This window comes from Protobothrops mucrosquamatus, unplaced genomic scaffold (assembly GCF_001527695.2).
Source record: "Protobothrops mucrosquamatus isolate PMUCROS unplaced genomic scaffold, P.Mucros_1.0 scaffold4845, whole genome shotgun sequence".
In the NCBI taxonomy this organism is placed as follows: Eukaryota; Metazoa; Chordata; class Lepidosauria; order Squamata; family Viperidae; genus Protobothrops; species Protobothrops mucrosquamatus.
Window position 1 is genome coordinate 2,980 of NW_015390733.1, and position 23,361 is coordinate 26,340.

The following is a 23,361-nucleotide window of genomic DNA, read 5'->3' on the forward strand; positions in this document are numbered from 1 at the left end:
AAGAAGAAGAAGAAGAAGAAGAAGAAGAAGAAGAAGAAGAAGAAGAAGAAGAAGAAGAAGAAGAAGAAGAAGAAGAAGAAGAAGAAGAAGAAGAAGAAGAAGAAGAAGAAGAAGAAGAAGAAGAAGAAGAAGAAGAAGAAGAAGAAGAAGAAGAAGAAGAAGAAGAAGAAGAAGAAGAAGAAGAAACATTCGCTTCTCATCCAAGAAGCTTCTTCAGTTCTGACTGGTCAGAACTAAATCCTTCCATCCCCTCACCATCCAGTCAGAACTGAGGAAGCTTCTTGGATGGGAAGTGAAATGTCTTCTTCTTCTTCCTCAAGGAGAAAACACCCCAGTTGCCTTTTAAAAAAGCACCTGAGAATCTCCACGGCATAGTATGGAATGGTGAAGCCCTTCAGCAGCCAGAGAAAATGACGCCAGTTTGTTTCGGTTGCTAAGCATCCCGCTTTGGAGGCTGGCTTTTAACGTGCCAGGCACATACCTGCTAAGTAACGGATGGTTTCCAGCTTATTCGACTCCATGAGTGTTTTGAGAGCTGCAATTTCAGCGTCAATCTTATTGTTGACTTCTGTAAGGGAACTGCTGGTGCTTGAATCCTAGAAGGACACGCAGCATCATTTGGCACCCAAAAATGAGCAGAGCAGTTGGCAGAGACAGGAAATTTTCTCCCTGTGGCTTAGTGTGGCATCAACATCCTTTGTAACAGAATAACAGAGCTGGAAGGGATTTGGGAGGTCTTCTAGTCCAACCCCCTCAAGCAGGAAACCCTATAACCAGGGGTAGGCAACCTTGGCTCTTTTATGAATCGTGGACTTCAACTCCCAGAATTCCTGAGCCAGCCATGCTGGCTGAGGAATTCTGGGAGTTGAAGTCCACAAGTCATGAAGGGGCCAAGGTTTTCCCCATGCTGGCTCAGGAATTCTGGGAGTTGAAGTCCACAAGTCATGAAGGAGCCAAGGTTTCCCCCCATGCTGGCTCAGGAATTCTGGGAGTTGAAGTCCACGAGTCATAAAAGAGCCAAGGTTGCCTACCCCTGCCCTATACCAGTGATGGCGAACCTTTTAGAGACCGAGTGCCCAAAAACCGCCCCCACCCCCAGCCCACCCCTGCTCCACTCCGCTCTGCCCCGCCCCCACCCCGCCCCCACTCCGTCCCCACTCCGCCCACCCGCAGGGCCACTCACGGCCTGCTGCAGATTCCCAGGCGGCCCAGCAGCGCCATGGTGGCCACGCCCTCCGCCCACACCCCACAGCATCAACTGCGTGTGACGGGGTGTGAGGGCGGCGTCTTGTCCCCGCTGCCCGGCTGCCATATCATTGGCTATGCTTCTCCATGCAGACTGCGCTCGGGAGCGACTCTCCTCCAGGGGGGCTGCTGGTTAGGGGGAGGGGGCCGTGAGGGGAGGCGGGGCTGGGGCAACGGTGTGTGTGCCCACAGAGAGGGCTCTGAGTGCCACCTCTGGCACACGTGCCATAGGTTCGCCACCACTGCCCTATACCATTTCAGACAAATGGTTGTCCAATCTCTTCTTAAAAATCTCCAGTGCTGGAGCACCCACAACCTCTGGAGGCAGGTTGTTCCACTGATTAATTGTTCTCGCTCTTAAGAAATTTCTCCTTAGTTCTAGGTTGCTTCTCTCCTTGGTTAGTTTCCATCCGTTGCTTCTTGTCCTGCCTTCAGGCACTTTGGAGAATTAGCTTGACACCCCCCCTCTTTTTTGTGGCAGCCCCTGATCAGGAATCAACTAACCAAGAATTAGCTAACTTTGGATACTAGGAAAAGGTTATTTCTGTTCTGTCAGGTTATTTAAAATGTACGCATTGCCTTCTGTCATGTTGCTACCTACTACAAATGTACAAGTAGTCTTGACTTACAACTAAAATTGGGAACAAAATTTCTATTGCTAAGCAAAGTGATTGCTAAGTGAGTTATGTTGCAATTTTACCACCTCTTTTCCTACGGTTTTAAAGGAATCACTGCAGTTGTTAAAGCGAATCCGGGGGGGAAAAAATACAGCATTCTTTATTAGTGAAAGTCAGCAGATAGAAATACCTAACTAAGTTTGGGTGTTCTCAGAAAAACTAAGCAAGATCGGACCAGGTTAATATTGGGATGAGATACCACAAGGAAATCCCAAGATTGCTGGCTAGATTAGACTACCCTAGACTAGAAAATTGAAAACACATCCTAGAAGATAGCTAGTAACAAACCATTTCCATGTTTTTGGCCAAAAAAACCTGGTTGGGTCCTTGGATTGACCGGAAGCCAACCTTGATTTGAGGGAGATTTAACTTTCCACCAATTTAAAATATGTATCTCCTGTTATTCATTCCAAAAATGTGAGCTTGAGAATATAAGTAACAGAAACCCAAATGTACACCACTAGTTTACAGAAACCAAATGGCTGGGGAATTCTGGGAGCTGAAAATCCACAGATCTTCAAGTTGCCAAGGTTGAGAAAAACTGCTTTAGATTGTGGACTTTTTATTCCCCAGAATTCCAATCCTGTTACGGCAATTGAAGAGAATTCTGGGAATTGGAGTCAGAGAACTGGAAGGCTGACAGGGAAGGAGAGGCAGGTCTGTGAGAATCAAATGGAGATGCTAAATAGAAGCATTTCCCGGCAGGGGACAAATGGAAATTTTTGCCCTGCAACCCCGTTTGGCCTGCAAACCAACAGATGTATTTCAAATCAAACAAAGAGTTTCTAGAATTTGGAACAAAAGTGGTTCAAACTCTTACCTTTTTATGAAATTCTGTTGAGGCTTCCATCAGCTTTCTTTCCTGATCTGTGAACTGGAGAATTAGAAAAAGGAAGAAAAACATTAAAAAAGGAAGAAAAACAGAATCAGCTCAAAAAGTAGAGTTCGTTCTTGACTTGCAAGCATTCATTTAGTGCAGGGGTCTTCAAACTTGGCCCTTTTATGACTTGTGGACTTCAACTCCCAGAATTTCTCAGCCAGCATGGGGGAACTATGGCCCCTTCATGACTGGTGGACTTCAACTCCCAGAATTCCTCAGCCAGCATGCCTGGCTGAAGGGGCCAAGTTTGAAGACCCCTGATTTAGTGACCGTTCACGGTTACAATGACACGGTTACAATGACAAGCAGTCAGTGGGAGAAGCCAGATTTGCTTAATGTCCACCCGATTCACTTAATGACCACATGATTCACTTAACAACTGTGGCAAAAAAGATAGTAAAATGGAGACAAATGGTCCCTTGACAATTGCCTTGTTTAGTAACAGAAATGTGGGGTTCCATTGTGGTTGCAAGTCAATGGTAAGGAAAAAAAAATACCAACACGGAACTACTCACCATATCGGTCACTCTGCTTCTCTCCAAGTTGATGTCTAGCTTGTTTTCCGCTTTGATTTGATTAGTTTCATTCTTTAAAAAAAGGAGAAAAAAACACGCCCCTCCCAATTTTAGGAAGCAGAAAACAGAATATTCTGTTCCTGAATTTTCAAGCCTGCCTGAAAATTCTATTTCTCTTTGGAGATCTTGCTATTTGAAACCCATGGCTGAATCTAGGCAAAAGAAGGACTAGGGGCGACATGATAGCAGTGTTCCAGTATTTGAGGGGCTGCCACAAAGAAGAGGGAGTCAAGCTATTCTCCAAAGCACGTGAAGGCAGGACAAGAAACAATGGATGGAAACTAATCAAGGAGAGAAACAACCTGGAATTAAGGAGAAACATCCTAACAGTGAGGACAATTAACCAGTGGAACAGCTGGCCTTCAGATGTTGTGGGTGCTCCATCACTGGAGGTTTTTAAGAAGAGACTGGACAGCCATTTGTCTGGAATGGTATAGAGCAGGGGTAGGCAACCTTGGCTCTTTTATGACTCGTGGACTTCAACTCCCAGAATTCCTGAGCCAGCCATGCTGAGGGGAAAGGGAGAAGTTTCCAAGCTGAGCTATGCTGGCTCAGGAATTCTGGGAGTTGAAGTCCATGAGTCATAAAAGAGCCAAGGTTGCCTCCCCCTGGTATAGGGGTTCCTGCTTGAGCAGGGGGATGGACTAGAAGACCTCCAAGGTCCCTTTCAGCTCTATTCTGATTGAAACCTGATTTCAGTACCTTATGTAAGATCCTCGTTTCTCCTTTCCTGCTGTTGCACAGTTGTGACTAGCATCTTTATTTAAAATTAATATTTACTCTTCAGTTACACTACCTGGCAGAATGCCACAGGGCTGGGTGGGGGCCTTGCTCAAGGTTTCCCAAAAGCACAAATGGTTTAAGGGCTCCAGCTGTCTAGCAAAACCAAGAGGACCAGATTTTCTTGAATGAAAAGATTGTCTACAACTATTTTTTAAAAGCAGGTGTAGCTCCATCCTAAAACCTAAGAGTTGGGCTGAGCCCGTTCTACTTACCATTAGCTGATGTTTAACTTGATCCAATTCAATTTTCATTTTCTAAGGAAGAGAGGGAGAAAGCAGAGGAACAGCGGATGGTATAAAGAAGCTGTAACAGCAAAATATATGTTAAAATTCACAGCCGCCTTCACACATTTGAGCAATGATGCAGCTGCTTTAAAGGGCTGCAACCAACCATTCCGTTCATGCCCCCACAAACTCTTGCTTGGGACTGAATTTGAAACACTGCCCGTAACATGTAAAATCTGAAAATGTCAGTTTTGCAGAATACCTTCCCAAACTAAACAAATAAGGCTCAGGGCATTTTTTGGGGGGGAGGGGGAATAATACCTCGTTTTCTGCTCTCAAATTGGCAAACTCGCTCTTCTCAAGAATGACCATATCCTTGCGAATGGAATCCAGATGAAACATTATCTGTTGCAAAGTTATTTCCTAAAACATAAAATAAAAATGCACTTATAGCGGGGTAGGCAACCTTGGCTCTTTTATGACTCGTGGACTTCAACTCCCAGAATTCCTGAGCCAGCACGGCTCAGCTTGGAAACCTCTCCCTTTCCCCTCAGCATGGCTGGCTCAGGAATTCTGGGAGTTGAAGTCCACGAATCATGAAGGGGCCAAAGTTTCCCCCACGCTGGCTCAGGAATTCTGGGAGTTGAAGTCCACGAGTTATAAAAGAGCCAAGGTTGCCTACCGCTGCACTACATAAACACACAACATTTTCAAGGCATCTTAAATATTCCTTGTTTTCCGGCAGGATATTTAATTGATGAGACGGGAATACGTCAGAAGAATGTTCTGTGTAATGACAACCTGTTTGATGGGAAATTTTGGAGAAGCAGTGGCAAACTTCATACACTGTATTTATACATTATACAAACACATATACATATATACACATTTTTATACATTATATACAAACATATACATGTACACACACAGACTTTTTAAGGCACGTATCTAACGTCAGGACAATTAGATCTCAAAATGTTTTGCGCACACTTCTACGGCTTCCCTTGAGGGTGACAATTTTACAAAGGCCATCTCACTGCCAAAGTGTAACAATTCACACGTTCTGTTTGGAGTGGAATGACCAAGGTTCAAGTCTCATAGGATGATTTAGGATCAATCACTTTCTCTTGGGGGTGCAGTGGCTAAAGATGCTGAGCTTATCAGCTAGAAAGCTGACAGGCTGGGTTTGAGATCTGAGCACTGTAAGAAGGGGTGAGCTCCTGTTCTTTGCTCCAGCTCGTGCCCGCCTGACAGTTCAAAAGCATGCAAATGTGAGTAGATTAATAGGTACCACTTCAGCGGGAAGGTAACTGTGTTCTGTGTGCCTTGGCATACAGTCATATTGGCTACATGACCACGGAAGCATGTTCGGACAACGCTGGATCCCTCAGTCAAGAAACAGAGATGACCAGCGCCCTCTAGAGTCAGACAGGGGAAATCTTTACCCCTTTACCTTACTTCCTCTTATTCAAATCTGTACATTTTTATAGGGAAAGATGATTCCCATATTATCGACCCTAAATTCCTGGTAAAAAAGCCAGAAAATCTAAAAGTTCAAAATATCCCTGCAACACACAACTGGCTTCCAACTTGAGAGAACAAGGCTGTACTTAAGCTATCTTCTTCTTCTTCTTCTTGTGCCATATCCGTTATCGGACGTTGGCGATCATGTTGGCGATCCTGTTTTTATCAGCAACCGCACGAAAAAGTGCTGCTGAGTTTTGTCCAAACCAGTCCCTTAGATTTTGAAGCCATGATGTTCTTCTTCTGCCTGGACTTCGTTTGCCTTCAATCTTTCCCTGGAGGATTAAATGGAGTATGCCGTATTTTTCTGGGTGTCGCATCACATGTCCGAAATATTCTAACTTTCATTTTTTAATTGTTTTGATGATTTCCCTTGGCTTTCCCTGGCGGCTTATCACCTCCTCATTTCTGATCTTGTCAACCCAGCTTCTACGTAACAGCCGCCTGTAAATCCACCTTTCAAATGCTTCTACTCTCTTCAGGTGGCCTTCTGTCAGAGACCAACTCTCTACTCCATAGAGCAGGATAGAAAAAAAGATAGCATCTGACAAGCCTGATTTTCAGTCTTAGGCTTATGTCGTGACTGCAGAAGACCTTTTTCATTTTGAAGAATGCTGTTCGAACTTAAGCTATGCATTGCCTAAATAATCATGAAGACGATTGCGAAGATTATGTCACGATTACAAGGTAGTCCTCAACTTACAATAATTTGTTTAGCGGCCGTTTGAAAATACAGCAGCTCTGAAAAGAGTGACTTATAGCAGATCCTCACACAACTGTTGCAGCATCCCCACCGTCCCAAAGGCTGCACATCAAGGTAATGATTTAGAAACTAACCAGCTTGTATAACGTGAGATGAACGATGCAGTGTTAGGAATGACTCAGCAGGAGTCTGTATCCCTTTAAGAGTTTGAGTATAAAAGGGAAGGCCTTGCTGGAGTCTTTCTCTCTCGTCCCTTTCCTGCTGAACTGCTGTGTGTTGGAGTTTGCTGTGTCACCCCGTGTATGTATTTTGTTTCTAGTGTATATTTGTAGATGGTGTAATATAAACCACCATTTAAATACAAACCACTGTGTACTGTATTTACCCCTGGATTACCTCAGCGTAATAAGACTGTGCATGCTCTGACACTGCAGCATCCCAGTATGTGTGTGTGTGTATCACGTGATCTCACCATTTCCAACCTTCCCTGCTGGCTCCCACCAAGCAAAGTCAATGGGGGAATCCAGATCTGCTTAACCATATCATTCATTCAACAGCTGCGGCGCTTCGCTTAACCATAGTTAAAGTAGTCTTAAATTCAAATGCAGCTCATTTAACAACTGCCTTGTTTAACAACAGAAAATCTGGTACCAATTGTGGTTGTAGGTTGAGGATACTACCTGTATTAAGGCCCATAAAAAGTGAGAAATCCAAGGAATAACTCATTGGTTGGTTACCTGTTGGGCTTGTGTTACCATATCCTTGTAGACGGTGTCCAGGCTGACCGATGACAAACTCATTAATGCCGAGACAACCGTTTCAGCCTGTTCTTTTGCAAACCCTGTTGAGTATATAAAGTACACCGTAATCTAGTCAATTCAGAGTTCAGGTTAACCAAGTTGAAAAGCAGAACTCCATTTTTCCCCCTTATCCTTCTAATAATCCATAAGGTTTTATGCTACTTGTTCTCAACACCATCTTCATGGAAGCAAGGGAGCAGGTGGCAATACCTCAGGGACCTTAATAGGGCTTGGAAGCTAAGCAGGGTCAGGACTGGTTAAGATTTGGATGGGAAGCAGCCAAGGAATCTCAGGACGAGTTAGACAAGAAAGTTAAAGCAAGAAAATTGAGAAACATTTCAGAAGTCGACGATGGGAAACCAATTCCATGATACTGACGAGAAAACTGTACAGAAAGTCCTCCACTTAGAAACAGTTCATTTAGTGACCGTTCACAGTTACAACAGCATTGAACAAGTGGCTTATCATCATTTTTCACACTTTTGACTGTTGTTAGCATCCTCACAATCCCTTGATGAAAATTCAGATTCTTGGCAACTGACTCATATTTATGACGGTTGCAACCTCCTGGGGCGTCACGTGATCCCCTTTGGCGACCTTCTGACAAGCAAAAGTTGACAGGGAAAGCCAGATTGACTTAACAACCGTGTTACTAACTTAACTATTGCAGCGATTCACTTAACAACTGTGGCAAGAAAGGTCGTAAAATGGGGCAAAATTCACTTAACAACTGTCTCGCTTAGCAACAGAAATTTTAGGCTCCAATGTGGTCGTATGCCGAGGATTACCTGTAAGGTAGTGATGTTCCTTCTTAAGCAATACAGGTAGTCCTTGACTTACAACCATTCATTTAGTGACCATTCAAAGTTAAGAAAAAAAGGGGACTTTCAATGGTCCATACATTTCCTATCATCACACAATTCCCCAGAGTCACATGATCAAAATTTGCGTGCTTTGCAACCGGTATCACCGTATTTATGATGCCTGCAGCATCCTGGGCTGATGTAACTGCCACTTGAGACCTTCTCACCAAGCTTCCGACAAATAGTCAATGGGAGAAATCAGATTCCCTTAACAACGGTGTGAATCATTTAACAACTGTGGCAAAAAATATTTTTTTTAGCATGACTCAATGACTGCCTTGCCTAGCAGTGGAAATTCTGTCTCTCTTGTGGTTGTTAAGTCGAGGGTTATCTGTCAGAAGGATCTTGTGGAGAGCTGATGCCACCCATTGAAGGATCCCACCCATAAGCCAACGCTCAGTGTTGAAAGATATTCAGAGATAGAATAATGGTGGTGGCCCAGTGGTTAGAATGCAGTATTGCAGGTTAAATTCTGCCTACAGTCTGGAGTTCGATCCTGACCGAACTCAAGGTTGACTCTGCCTTCCATCCTTCCGAGGTCAGTAAAATGAGGACCCAGATTGTGAATTGTGACTCTGTGAACCGCTTAGAGAGGGTGTAAAGCACTGTGAAGCGGTATATAAGTCTAAATGCTATTGGGAAGGAAGGAAGGAAGGAAGGAAGGGATGGTGTCGCAGTGGTTAGAATGCAGTACTGCAGGCTAACTCTGCCGACTGCCCGTAGTTTGATCCAGACCGGCTCAAAGTTAACTCCGCCTTCCATCCTTCCAAGGTCGGTAAAATGAGGACCCTAGATTGTTGGGGGGAAATAGGCTGACACTGAAAACCGCTTAGAGAGTGCTATAAAGCCCTGTGAAGTGGTATATAAGTCTCAGTGCTATTGCTATGGCATGGAGGAAAGTTCTCTTAGACACTTTTCACTGGAGGTGTTTGCTCACCATGGGCTTCTAGATCTCGCACAAGACGATGGGTGTCGAAGGTGAGTTTTCGTTGCTCCAGCGGAGTTATTTCGACTCTTCTCATATCGTACGAGTGCGCTGAGGCCGAAGCAGCAAAACCTGAGGAGCATGGTACGGTTGAGTTGTCTGCTTATGTATGCAATATATATTTGTTGCATCTATCTATCTATCTATCTATCTATCTATCTATCTATCTATCTATCTATCTATCTATCTATCTATCTATCTATCTATCTATCTATCTATATCTATATTTATATATCTATATCATCTCTCTCCCTCTATCTATATCTCTCTATCTATCTATATCTATATCTATATTTATATATCTATATCTATCTATCTATCTATCTATCTATCTATCTATCTATCTATCTATCTATCTATCTATCTATCTATCTATCTATCTTGAAAACGCAACAAAGCACAAACTAAATGCAAACTAATATATATCTGAACTGAGTTTTAAAAGCAGCTTTAACACAACGTTTGATTTTGTTTCAATATATTGGATTAATATCAGATGTGATATTTCAGAATATTTCTCAGATATAATTCTCAGAAAGCAAGCCCAAACAGTAACATAGTTTGGAAATAAAACCAAGCGAAATACACCGGCTTTCTCGGTTTATCAGATTGGAAAGCGAAGCATTCCTGGTTAATGAGACTAAAAGTTATCTCACCTCTGAATCGTGTAGAAAAGCCGTGGGTGTCCCGCAACAACAACCTCAGGCCCCTGGAACTGATTTGCAGCATCTTCTCACCGACTTCTGGCTGGAAAGACAGAACCGACACCAAAAGACATCCAAAGCAAGTCTACAAAAAGAGTGACTTCCGGTCTGGAACCCCGTGGCTCTCTGGGAAATGTAGTTTTTATGTGACCGGCGTTCTTCTCTCCCCCCCTCCTCTGGCCTCAAAGCACGGTGGGAAATGTATGCCGAGCGGACTCGTACTCGTAGAAGGGTGGAAACCAGGCAATGTTAGCTGCAAAACTCCCGACCACTAGATGGCAGCAAAGAGCCAATACATTCTCTCTGTTTTTCTCTCTCTCTCTTTCCCTCCCTCTCCCTCTTTCATTCTGATTCTCTTTCTTTCATTCTTTCTCATCTCTTTCATTCTCTCTCATTCTCTCTCTTTCTCTCCCTCCCTCCCTTTCCTTCTCCCTCTTTCCTTCTCATTCTTTCTTTCATTCTCTCTCTCTCACACTCCCTCTCCCTCTTTCATTGTCATTCTCTCACTTTCTTTCATTCTCTCTCTCTTTCATTCTTTTTAACTTTAACTTTAACTTTATTTAAATTTCTACCCCGCCCTTCTCCCAACGGACTCAGGGCGGCTTACAGCCATTTAAAACAATACATAATACAATAAATACTAAATTTAAAAAGTAATTAAAACAAAATATTAATTGGCCATTTCTTTTTAAAATTATTTTAAAAACCAGATTAAAATATCCCTTAGGCCAGACCTGCTAGCTTAAATAGCCATGTCTTGAGGGCGCGGCGGAAGGAGGGGAGATCCGGAATCACCCGGATCTCTGGGGGTAGTTCGTTCCATAGGGTGGGGGCTCCCACCGAGAAGGCCCTCCCCCTGGGGGTCGCCAGCCGGCACTGTCTGGCTGACGGCATCCTGAGGAGACCCTCTCTGTGGGAGCGTATCGGCCGATGAGAGGTAATCTGCGGCAGAAGGCGGTCTCGGAGATAACCAGGTCCGATGCCATGGAGCGCTTTAAAGATGATAATCAACACCTTGAAGCGCACCCGGAAAGCCACCGGCAGCCAGTGCAGCTTGTGCAACAGCGGCGTTACATTCTCTCTCTCTCTCTCCCTCCCTCCCTCCCTCCCTTTTTGCAGATCAGATACAATAATCCCTAACAATGATTGATCCAAACACTTGATTTTTAAATCTGTGATGCAAGATAGGGTTAGGGTTTGGAATGATGATGATGATGATGATGATGATGATGATGATATCTTTGCTGTTCAGAAGGTCGCAAAAGGAGATCACATGATCCCGGGACACGGCAACCGTCATAAATATGAGTCAGTTGCCAAGCATCCGAATTTTGATCACATGACCATGGGGAGGCTGCAACGGTCGTAAGTGTGAACAATGGTCCTAAGTCACTGTTTTCAGTACTGCTGTAACTTCAAACGGTCACTAAATGAACCGTTGTAAATCGAGGACTATCTGTAGTGAATACGTTTTATTTTAAACTATTTTTGAAGGAAAAAAGGTCATCTTACCACTAGAGGGCAGTGGTCTATAGCAGAGCCACCTTGCTGAAAGTCAATAGAAAACAAGCTATCAGTTTTTCTTCTCTGTTGTTCTGCTTCTTTAGGAGAAACAAATTCTACATTGTAGTGTTAACTGTACAATTAAATGCCGCAATATATAGAGTAGGAGAGCTTAAGATTAGGCATAGACCATTTATTAATTCTGGATAGTGGAGTATTTTAAATAGTTTGGGACAATGCTCTACAAGGGGATGTCACAGAGAGGAGGGGATCAACCTATTTTCCAAAGCCCCTGAAAGAATAACGGATGGAAATTGATCAAGGAGAGATTCAACCTGGAAGCAAGGAGGAGTTTCCTGACAGGGAGAACAATCAACCAAAGGAACAGTTTGCCTTCAGAAGTTGTGGAAGCTTCATCACTGGAAGCTTTCAAGAAGAGACTGGACAGCCATCTGTCAGAAATGATATAGGACAGACATGTCAAACACAAGGCCCGGGGGCTGGATGCGGCCCGCGAAGTGGTTTCATGTGGCCCGCGAAGCCATCCTGGAAACAGTGAGGGAACGGCCCCCGCTGCCTTGGCCCTGGCCCAGGCCGGCCGGGAGCCAATGTACAATTTTGTGGTGGCCATCTATGTTGAAATGCATTCAGTCCAGAAACAGCGAGGAACCAGCCCCTGACGCGTCGCCCCCGCCCCCTGGGTGCATGCTGGGGAGGTGTCACCCTTTGTGAGGAATGAAGAAATGGACCCTGCCTTGGCACTTGCCCCGGTCCCACCCCCTTCTGCCAGAGACCTGCAGATCTGTCCCACTCCTGCCCAGGCTCCCACAGGCACCCTTGACGCGAACGATGTAGAGCTGGTCATGCTCACTCCATCCACGCCCATTCAGTAGGCTGCACACACTCTGGCCACACACATCCCCCCGAGGGCAACCGCAATGCTGATGTGGCCCTCAATGAAATTGAGTTTGACACCCCTGATATAGGATCTCCTGCTTGGGCAGGGGGTTGAACTAGATGACCTAACAAGGTCCCTTCCAACTCTGTTATGTTATTATTATGCCCTCAGTTTCTGCGACACCCGATTTCATTTGCAGTGGCAGGCATAATATTGCTGTATTTACAACTCTTGTATTTACAACAGATGCAGCGTCCTGGGGTCATGTGATCGCCATTTGCAACTTTCCCAGCTGGCTTCTGACTGGAAGAATCAATGGAGAAAGTTGGATTCATTTAACGATTGCTTGCTGTAGTTAACCACTGCAGTGATTGGCTTAACAAGCATAGCAAAAAAAAGTTTGTAAAATTAACTCACTTAACAACCGGCTTGCTTTGCAACAGAAATTCTGGTGTCAGTTGTTGTCATAAGTCTATAGCGGCCCCAGGAAGCAGAATAACAGAATAACAGAGTTGGAAGGGACCTTGGAGATCTTCTAGTCCAACCTCCTGCTCAAACAGAAGATTCCTATACTATTCTGGACAAATGGCTGTCCAGTCTCTTCTTAAAAACTTTCAATGTTGGAGCATTCACAACTTCTGGAGGCAGGTTGTTCCACTGATTCATTGTTCTCACTGTCAGGAAGTTTCTCCTTAGTTCTAGGTTGCTTCTCTCCTTGATTAGTTTCCATCCGTTGCTTCTTGTCCTGCCTTCAGATGCTTTGGAGAATAGCTTGACTCCCTCTTCTTTGTGGCAGCCCCTGAGATATTGGTACACTGCTATCATGTCCTCCCTAGTCCTTGTTCTCATTAAACTAGATATACCCAATTCCTGCAACTGTTAACAAAATAAGAGAATAACAGAGTTGGAAGGGACCTTGGAGGTCTTCTAGTCCAACCCCCTGCTCAGGCAGAAAACCTTAAAACGTTTCAGACAAATGGTTGTCTGGTCTCTTTCTAAAAACTTCCAACGTTGGATGATTCACAACTTCTGGAGGCAGGTTGTTACCCTGATTAATTGTTCAGGAAATTTCTCCTGAGTTCTAGGTTGCTTCTCTCCTTGATTAGTTTCCATCCATTGTTTATTGCAATATGTAACTTTGCATTCTTTCATTAAAAAGACCAACAGCAGTTTTGTTTTCTGAAGATGGGAGGATCCTGTATGGACCAATTTTTTCCTGGAGATATCTAGCAAGAAAGTAACAGCTGCTATCTTGGACTCTCTTCTCCAGCTGTTAAAATGCAGGTCCCAGTTTCTCAAAGCTGATGGACATGACACATTTTAATGCCAGCCACAACTTCCGCGAAGCTGGTGCAGTGAAGAAACAGCTCAAGGACTGTGACTTTCACCTATTGTCTTTGCTCGAATGGATTAGAGGAGAACCTAACAGCTTCTTGCATGCTGTGGTCCTATTTATGAGCTTGGAAAGGCAGAATGTAGATTGTGTTGTGAGTTAGCACACATGGCTTTCCAAACAGAACTACCAGTAGTCCTCAACTTAATGACCACAACTGACCCCAAAACTTCTGTTGCTAAGTGAGACATTTGTTAAGTGAGTTTGTCCCATTTTATGAGTTTTCTTGCCCTAGATCACGTGAAGTATTAATACCACTTTACAAGGCCTTAGTAAGGCCACACTTGGAATACTGCATTCAGTTTGGGTCACCACGATGTAAAAAAGATGTTGAGACTCTAGAAAGAGTACAGAGAAGAGCAACAAAGATGATTAGGGGAGTGGAGGCTAAAACATATAAGGAATGGTTGCTGGAATTGGATATGTCTAGTTTGATGAAGAGAAGGACGAGGGGGGACATGATAGCAGTCTTCCAATATCTCAGGGGCTGCCCCAAAGAAGAGGGAGTCAAGCTATTCTCCAAAGCGCCTGAAGGCAGGACAAGAAGCAACGGATGGAAACTAATCAAGGAGAGAAGCAACCTAGAACTAAGGAGAAATTTCCTGACAGTGAGAACAATGAACCAGTGGAACAACCTGCCTCCAGAAGCGGTGAAGGCTCCAACCCTGGAAGTTTTAAAGAAGAGACTGGACAGCCATTTGTCTGAAATGGTATAGGGTTTCCTGCCTGAGCAGGGGGTTGGACTTGATGACTTCCAAGGTCCCTTCCAACTTTTTTTTTTTTTTTAATTATTATTATTATTATTATTATTATTATTATTATTATTATTATTATTATTATTATTATTATTATTATTATTATTATTAGTTGAAAAGCTGACCAATGCAGTTTTTAAGTTAGTAACATGGTTGTTAAGTGAACCGGGCTTCCCCCCATTGACTTTGCTTGTCAGAAGGTCGCAAAAGGGGATCACGTGATAAACCGTCATAAATACGAGTCAGTTGCCAAGCACCTGAATTTTGATCACACGACCACGGGGATGCTGTAATAGTCATACGTGTGAAAAATGGTCAAAAGTCCCTTTTTTCAGTGCTGTTGTAACTTCGAAAGGGTCACTAAATGAACTGTTGTAAGTCGAGAACCACTTGTACACTAACCTCTGAGCTCAAAAAAAAAAAAAAAAAAAAGGTGGAAAAACAATCAGCATTTCTGGAGGGCGATCAAAAGAAGCCCAGTATTTTACAGACAAATTTCTGGGGAAAAAATGGTTCCTTTTTAAGGACCTCACTGTTACAGACGTGGTGGGAACAGCAATTCCCAGCTTTTCATTCTGAACAGGTAGCTTGTCTGTTGTGCTGATTTGTGGGCCTATGTTGTACGCAGTATGGGCCTAGGTGGCAACGTGCCACCTGTGGTGTGGAAGAATTGAAGTCATTTCAACATTCATACATCTTGTAAACAAATATCTAGCAAGCATTTGAGGCAAGCAGAGAGATGAGCACAAATTCTATACTGTAGTTGTGATTAAGACTCGGGAGGAAATTAGAGTAGCTACAGGTTTACAATTAGCAGGTGCAAACAGTCCTTGACGTACGACCATAATTATGACTGGAACTTCCATCAACTTCCAAGGTGTAGGGTTTCCTGCCTGAGCAGGGGGTTGGACTAGAAGACCTCCAAGGTCCCTCCCAACTCTGTTATTCTATTCTATTCTATTCTATTCTGTTCTGTTCTGTTCTGTTCTGTTCTGTTCCGTTCCGTTCCGTTCCGTTCCATTCCATTCCATTCCATTCCATTCTATTCTATTCTATTCTATTCTATTCTATTCTATTCCATTCCATTCCATATTCTATTCTATTCTATTCTATTCTATTCTATTCTATTCTATTCTATTCTATTCTATTCTATTCCATTCCATTCCATATTCTATTCTATTCCATTCTATTCTATTCTATTCTATTCTATTCTATTCTATTCCATTCCATTCCATTCCATTCTATTCTATTCTATTCTATTCTATTCTATTCTATTCCATTCCATTCCATATTCTATTTTATTCTATTCCATTCTATATTCTATTCTATTCTATTCTATTCTATTCTATTCTATTCTATTCCATTCCATTCCATTCCATTCCATTCCATTCCATTCCATTCCATTCTATTCTATTCTATTCTATTCTATTCTATTCTATTCTATTCTATTCTATTCCATATTCTATTCCATTCCATTCCATTCTATTCTATTCTCACCAAGCAATTCGGTTGTTAAGCAAGTCATACTTACTTTTATAACCTTTTATAACCTTATAACCTTTTCAGTTTTGTTAAGTAAATCACTGTTGTGAAGTGACTCACTTGGACGTTAAGTGACTCCAGCTTTCCCCATTCATGTTGCTTATGACAAGCTGGCTAGGAAAGTTGCAAATGGTGATCAAGTGATCCTGAGATGCTGCAACTCTCATACATACACGTCATAATACAAATGTCATGATACTTTTCTTGAATTTTTCAAAACGTACACATTAAAAACAACAACACAAATTAACGTACACATTAAAAACAACAACACAAAGATAAAGAAGAAAAAGGTAGAGATAAAAATAGAGGTACAGAAAGATATAAAGAAATACAGAAAGATTAAATACAGATTAAAGCTATAAAGAAGTACAGATTAGGTGAAACCTGGCTCAATAGCAGTAACTGTGAGAGGGATCTCGTGAATAATCACTTAAATATGAGCCAGCTTTGTGCTGCAGCTGCCAAAAAAGCCAACACAGTTTTAGGCTGCACTAACAGAGGGATATAATCAAGTTCATGTGAAGTGTTAGTACCATTTTATAATGACTTGGTAAGGCCACACTTGGAATACAGCATCCAGTTTTGGTCACCACGATGTAAAAAAGATGTTGAGACTCTAGAAAGAGTACAGAGAAGAGCAACAAAGATGATTAGGGGACTGTAGGCTAAAGCATATAAGGAACGGTTGCTGGAATTGGGTATGTCTAGTTTAATGAAGAGAAGGAGCAGGGGAGATATAATAGCTGTCTTCCAATATTTAAGGGGTTGCCACAAAGAAGAGGGGCTCAACCTATTTTCCAAAGCATTTGAAGGCAAGGCAAGAAACTTCGGATGGAAACTAATCAAGAAAAGAACTAAGGACAAATTTCCTGACAGTCAGAACAATTAATCAGTGGAACAATTTGCTTTCAGAAGTTGTGGGTGTTCCGTCACTGGAGGTTTTTAAGAAGAGATTGCACAAGCATTATTCTAGAATGGTATAGGGTCTCCTGCCCTGAGCAGAGGGCTGGACTAGAAGACCTCCAAGGTCCCTTCCAACTCTGATATTCTATATGAAAAAGAGAAAACAAAACAAAAATATAGTCAAAAATGATTTTTAGGTTCTCGGTTCTGATTTAGAAGTGTCACACTGTAAAAAAGATGTTGAGACTCTAGAAAGAGTACAGAGAAGAGAAACAAAGACGATTAGGGGACTGGAAGCTAAAACATAATAAGGAACGGTTGCTGGAATTGGGTATGTCTAGTTTAATGAAGAGAAGGACGAGGGGGGACATGATAGCAGTATTCCAATATCTCAGGGGCTGCCCCAAAGAAGAGGGAGTCAAGCTATTCTCCAAAGCACCTGAAGGCAGGACAAGAAGCAACGGATGGAAACTCATCAAGGAGAGAAGCAACCTAGAACTAAGGAGAAACTTCCTGACAGTTAGAACAATTAACCAGTGGAACAACCTGCCTCCAGAAGCGGTGAATGCTCCAACACTGGAAGTTTTTAAGAAGAGACTGGAGAGCCATTTGTCTGAAATGGTATAGGGTTTCCTGCCTGAGCAGGGGGTTGGACTAGATGACCTCCAAGGTCCCTTCCAACTTCATCATCATCATCATCATCATCGTCGTCATTATTATTATTATTATTATTATTATTATTATTATTATTATTATTATTATTATTATTATTATTATTTCCCAGCATTGATTTAGCACCAGCTAAATTTTGCCACTTTTTAATTAAAAAGGGCTGATCTATAACTCCCACCTCCAAGAGGCACCAGACCACTGACATTTGTTCTGCAAGACACTAAAATACTCCAGTCAAATGAAAGGCTCAGTTTAGAGTACAGCGGAATTGGTCCTATTGAGTGCCCTAAAAATTAGTTGCAGCTGACATGGGCAGCAGAAGGCTGCATGCAATCCCATGCACACTAAACTGGGATGCGTGCTTTGAACCGATGCACTGTACATTTTCCTAGCCTTTTCTATTCGTTTTTAAGAGACCTTTTGGGCCTTTGGAGCGCTATAGGACTCCGAACTCCATTTCATTTTCAAGGAGCTGATTGTATAAGGTCAAGTGCTATAGTAGACCTTGAGAAGCAATTCCAACTTGACCTATTTGTGCCATTTTTTGAAAAGGCCCATGAGTTTTTCTCCTACAGTCTGAAATACATGGGGACTTGGTGAACCTCTTCTGATGAAACTGACCTTTTCCAACGTGTTTACTGGCTCCTGCGATTTTTTTTTTCCCTCCTGATTTTCTATTCGATCTAAAAAAAAAATCTCTTTGAGTGATGCAGATAGGCTGCCCTTGTATCACTGTTCTGTCCCAGCCTACGTGAGTCCTTGTTATGCTCACCAGGAGAAACCCCTCTTCCAAGAAACAGGCAGGAACCGCAAGAAAGAAACAACCCCTTTTATTCTCACAGACCTGAGTCAATGTCCAAGGCAAGCAAACACAGTCCACAGAAACTCGATCCTCAACACAAACGGTTGCTTTCAGAAACCAGCATCTCCCACACCTTCCCCTTTTATAATTCAGCCAAGGCGTGGCTTCCTAATGCCTTCTCCTTTGCCTTTGGAGCCGCCCCATTGCATTCCTCTGTCCTACTCACTTCTCTTGCCTGCGCTTTCGTGCATCTGGGATTTGTCCCAACTGTTCTTCATCACTGTCCAACTCAGGCTCCCAGCACAGCTGTGTCTCAGCCTGCGCGCGAGTAGAGGGGCCAGGCTCCTCGTCCAACTGTAAGTCTTGGAGCTCCTCAGAGCCTTCCTCTGACTCTGATGTCACTCCAGGCCCCTCCTCCTCCTCCTCTGATTCCTCAGACTCAGCTGCCGGATCCAATGGCTGGCGAGGAATCACAACAATCATATCCCTAGTAAAAAAAAAAAGGGGGGGGGAAGCGACCTGTGATGATTGGTTGAGCTTCGGATGATGTCATGGAATGTTCAGAATTTTTCAGAGGAAGCTGATAGTCATAGAATAATGTTGAGAGGGTGGCATAAAATATCTTGGGAAAATACGTACATTTTGAGCCCAGTCCTAAAATATACTAACTAAGGGGCTTAATTTCATTTCAATACAATATTTTTTCTAATCTGGAACCACAGAAAAATAGCTGAGCTGATGTTCCTCTGATTGGCGTAGGACTGCTGGATAGACTGTGTAGGACAGGGGTAGGCAACCTTGGCTCTTTTATGACTCATGGACTTCAACTCCCAGAATTCCTGAGCCAGCTATGTTGAAGTCCATGAGTCATAAAAGAGCCAAGGTTGCCTACCCCTGGTGTAGGAGTAGGTAATCTTCCCTCCCTCCCTCCCTCCCTCCCTCCTTCCCTCCTTCCTTCCTTCCTTCCTTCCTTCCCACCCTTTGTCATCTCCCCCCCCCCCCCCCCCCCCCCCCCCCCCCCCCCCCCCCCCCCCCCCCCCCCCCCCCATCCATCCATCCATCCATCCATCCTGGGACATGATTTTACCAAGAGTATAATACTTTACCGAAAATTTACATTGGCACAGAAGAAGCAAAACCAGCTCAGGTTTTCCCATTCAAAAGCTTACTTAATTAAACAATAGATTCTCTTGCCCCCAACCACCGGGCGTGTTCACATTGTCTAATAGTAATACTTCTTGCTATGGGAAAAGCCTACTTCTCCACCGAGCACCTGCATTAGTGACCTTGGTGTTATCAGCAGCAAGCTCTCAAAGACGCCTCGGTTGCCTAGATCAGAGGTCCCCAACCTTTTGGGCACCAGGGACCGGTTCCATGGAAAGAGGTTTTTCCACGGACTGGAGGGTGCATGGTTTTATGTGTTGCCTGCACCTCGCGGATGGGGCTTTGCTTGTTTGTGCGGACCTGTTGCTGGCATGCTGTGGCCCGGTACTGGTCAACGGACCAGGGGTTGGGGACCCCTGGCCTAGATACCATCCCTACCACCTTTGCATCCCACAATCTTGTCAAGCTAGGGGCAAAAGGGAGAAAATGTAGGTGAAAGAACGAATCAGTCTTGACACCCGCCCTGCTGCATTCTGTGTCAGCTGAAGCTTTGAGATACTCTTCAAGGGCAGCCCCATGGAGAGCACGTGAACAAATCACTGCAATCTGAAGCTGAAACGTTCTCAATAAGCCTCAATAATAACATGCAGAACCCTAAAACATCTTGAACAGAGGAAGAAGGAAGTGGTGGATTTGTGTTTCGTAAGCTAAGCCCCTTGTACTATACGTGTGTTTGAGTCTGCTCTTCAATAAACGAGAACCTTCTTTCTAAAGCAGTCTCCATTTTGTTTATTCCCGGCTTGGACTGGACCCTGATGAAGACTTTTTCTTTCAACAACTGCTTATGGCAAGAGTTAATTTTGTGGCCTCCCCAAGCACCCTTTGGGTCAATTGTTGAGTTGATTAATTAATTAATTAATTACACACAACCTCTTCCTCCTCCAAGCCATTCCATTTAAGCTAAGCCCCTTGTACTATATGTGTGTTTGATTCTTTATACCGCTTGAAAGCTCTTTCGGGGATGGTGGATGCTGTGTTGCTGCGGCTTCTTTTCATTTTTATATATGGCACTACGGCTGCCTGTGTTATGCAAACATTGTATGAGATGACATCACAGTAACCCTGACACCAGTTTTCTGATAAAATCAGTTTCTGAGGCTGGTAAACAAAGCTGTTGACTTTGACCTGAAATATATCTCAGGATAGAATTAGACTGGTGATTAGGGCCTCTTGTTATTTCTAGTGTGTCTGCCTTTGTAGGGGTGTGTGCTTGACCCAGTGTTTGGTGGAACAGCCTGGCGAGGTCCTTCAAAGCCTGCTTTGTGCTTGTCCCCACTTGTAAAAACTTCAAGCATTGTTTGAGTAAGCTAGCTTCACGGACAAAAGAAGAAACATCCTTTATTCTCCATTCTACTTCGAATCAAATCTGAGTGCCAAGTACTCCTTGACATACAGCCATAATGAGGACCTTAATTCCTGTTGCTAAGCAAGGTGGTTAAGTGAGCCATACTTGATTTTATGTTTGTTTGCCATGGTTGTTCAATGAATCATGCAGTCATTAAGCAGATCTGTCTTTCCCCCTGCTGACTTTGATTGTCGGAAGGTCTCAAATGGAGATCACGTGACTTTTGGATCCTGCAACTGTTGTAAATACATGCCAGTTGCCAAGTGGCTGGATTTTGATCACGTGACCCTGGGCATGCTGTGATGGTCATAACTGTGAGGATTGGTGGTAAGTCACTTTTTTCATTGTCGTAACTTTGAACAGTACCTAAACGAATGGTTGTAGGGTGTGGGCTAGCTGTATGCTGCAATGGTTAATATGGAATTAAGCCTATGGATAGCAAATTCAAATTCCTATTTAGCCATAGAACTCACTGGAACAGAATAGAATAGAATAGAATAGAACTGGAAGGGACCTTGGAGGTCTTCTAGTCCAGCCCCCCGCTTAAGCAGGAGAACCTACACCATCTCAGATAGGTGATTGTCTAGTCTCTTCTTAAAGATCTCCAGTGATGGGGCACCCACGATTTCTGGGGGTAAGCTATTCCATTGGTTGATTGTCCTCACTGTCAAGAAGTTTCTCCTTAATTCCAGGTTGCTTCTCTCCTTGATCAGTTTCCAACCACTGTTTCCCGTCCTTCCCTCTGGTGCTGTGGTGAACAACGTGACCCCTTCTGCCTTGTGGCAGCCCCTCGGATACTGAAACACTGCTATCATGTCTCCCCTGTTTCTTCTTTTCTTTAGACTAGCCCAGGGATAGGAAACCTTGGCTCTTTTATGACTCGTGGACTTCAACTCTCAGAATTCCTGAGTCAGCTAGCTCAGGAATTCTGGGAGTTGAAGTCCACAAGTCATAAAAGAGCCAAGGTTGCCTACCCCTGGACTAGCCAAACCAAGTCCAGCAGCCGTTCTTCATAGGTTTTAGCCTCCAGGCCTTTGATCATCTTAGTTTGTTTATTTGTCACATTTCTACTGAGAGACATAGGAGCTAAATACAGATTTTTGAAGCTTCGTGACACATAGCCTTGATTAGCCAGGACACAGTGGCTATGTCCACACATTGGCTATAGGAGAAAGCGTAGCAGAACCTGGAGGCAGAGTTAAAAGAGGGATCAGCCTAGAATCCATACGTAGTCACAAGAGACTAAGTCCAACCTGCCTTGAATTCCATTGATCCTTATTTAATACCAAGCAGCCAGCAGTTGAGAAGATTCCTGTTCATAGGCTGTTTAGCAATAAATCAATTTAATTGGACCTTCACATGTGAACCTGGTCTTTTACACCTGACATTAATCTTCTCCATAAAAAAAAACCCACAAGGCTATAACGAGTCCTCTTTTGATTTACTGAGAACAAGCTAACGCTTTGAAATCCACTGGAGAGCTACAAACATTAATTTTGTAACCTAAATTGCAAAGACCGTTCTTGAATAATTGCATGCTGAGGAAAACCAGTGACACTTATGTTCCTAAGCTCTTTTTATCAGGTAAGACAGGACTGTGCTAAATTCAACCCTGGTAGAAGAAGGAGGAGGCACATCCAGTATTTAAATACTTTGAGAAGTCCTAGTGAAACAACAAGCTTAAACAGCTTTGGTTCTTCTTGAATAGAGCCAATGGTGGGAAGAACGACAGAAGAACAAACTTCTGGAGAAGCGGCACGCTCTAGGGTAGTCTTTCTGAATTTTGGCAGCTTGAAAATGTGCAGATTTCAACTCCCAGAATTCTTCTGATAGCCCTTGAGGAATTCTCAGAGTTGAAGTTGTGGATACTCCATCACCAGAAGTTTTCCAGAAGAGATTGGGCAGCCATTTGTCTGGAATGATACAGGGGCTCCTGACTAAGCAGGGAATTGGATCAAAGGTCTTCTCATATAGCATTAGTAGTGGACTTACATACTGCCCCATAATGTTTTATAACACTCTCTGGATGATTGGATGCTATTTTTTTTTCCTGGTTCAAAAGCAGTAACTGTGAGAGGGATCTTGGAGTCCTAGTGGACCATCACTTCAATAGGAGCCAGCCGTGTGCTGCAGCTGCCAAAAAAGACACAGTGCTAGGCTGCATTAACAGAGGGATAGACTCAAGATCACGTAAAGTGTTAGTACCATTTTATAAAACTTTAGTAAGACCATGCTTGGAATATTGTGTCCAGTTTTGGTCCCCACATTATAAAAAAATATGTTGTATGTCACCCATCTAGATACTTCTAGATGCTAGATTGATACTTTGCTGGGGCTGTTTCTTGGTTTTGCAGCCATCATATTAACAGATTTTTTTACAAGAAACAGTGGCCTCAAAATATTATAACCCAGTCCATA

At 43.3% G+C, this 23,361-nt stretch overlaps 1 protein-coding gene across 1 annotated transcript in view; it reads right to left on the minus strand.

Moving 5' to 3' along the window:
* The window catches only part of LOC107299380 (coiled-coil domain-containing protein 90B, mitochondrial), a gene marked incomplete at its 5' end in the record, with an annotated part of 11,817 nt that extends 1,811 nt beyond the window's left edge, over nt 1-10,006 (minus strand). Inside the window, 8 exons of the mRNA XM_015828746.2 lie at nt 482-596; nt 2,743-2,796; nt 3,318-3,389; nt 4,373-4,414; nt 4,706-4,807; nt 7,349-7,452; nt 9,212-9,331; nt 9,916-10,006. Of these exons, the coding sequence (XP_015684232.2) occupies nt 482-596; nt 2,743-2,796; nt 3,318-3,389; nt 4,373-4,414; nt 4,706-4,807; nt 7,349-7,452; nt 9,212-9,331; nt 9,916-10,006 (700 nt within the window). The remainder of the gene's footprint in view (nt 1-481; nt 597-2,742; nt 2,797-3,317; nt 3,390-4,372; nt 4,415-4,705; nt 4,808-7,348; nt 7,453-9,211; nt 9,332-9,915) is intronic.
* Nucleotides 10,007-23,361: the final 13,355 nt, after the last annotated feature.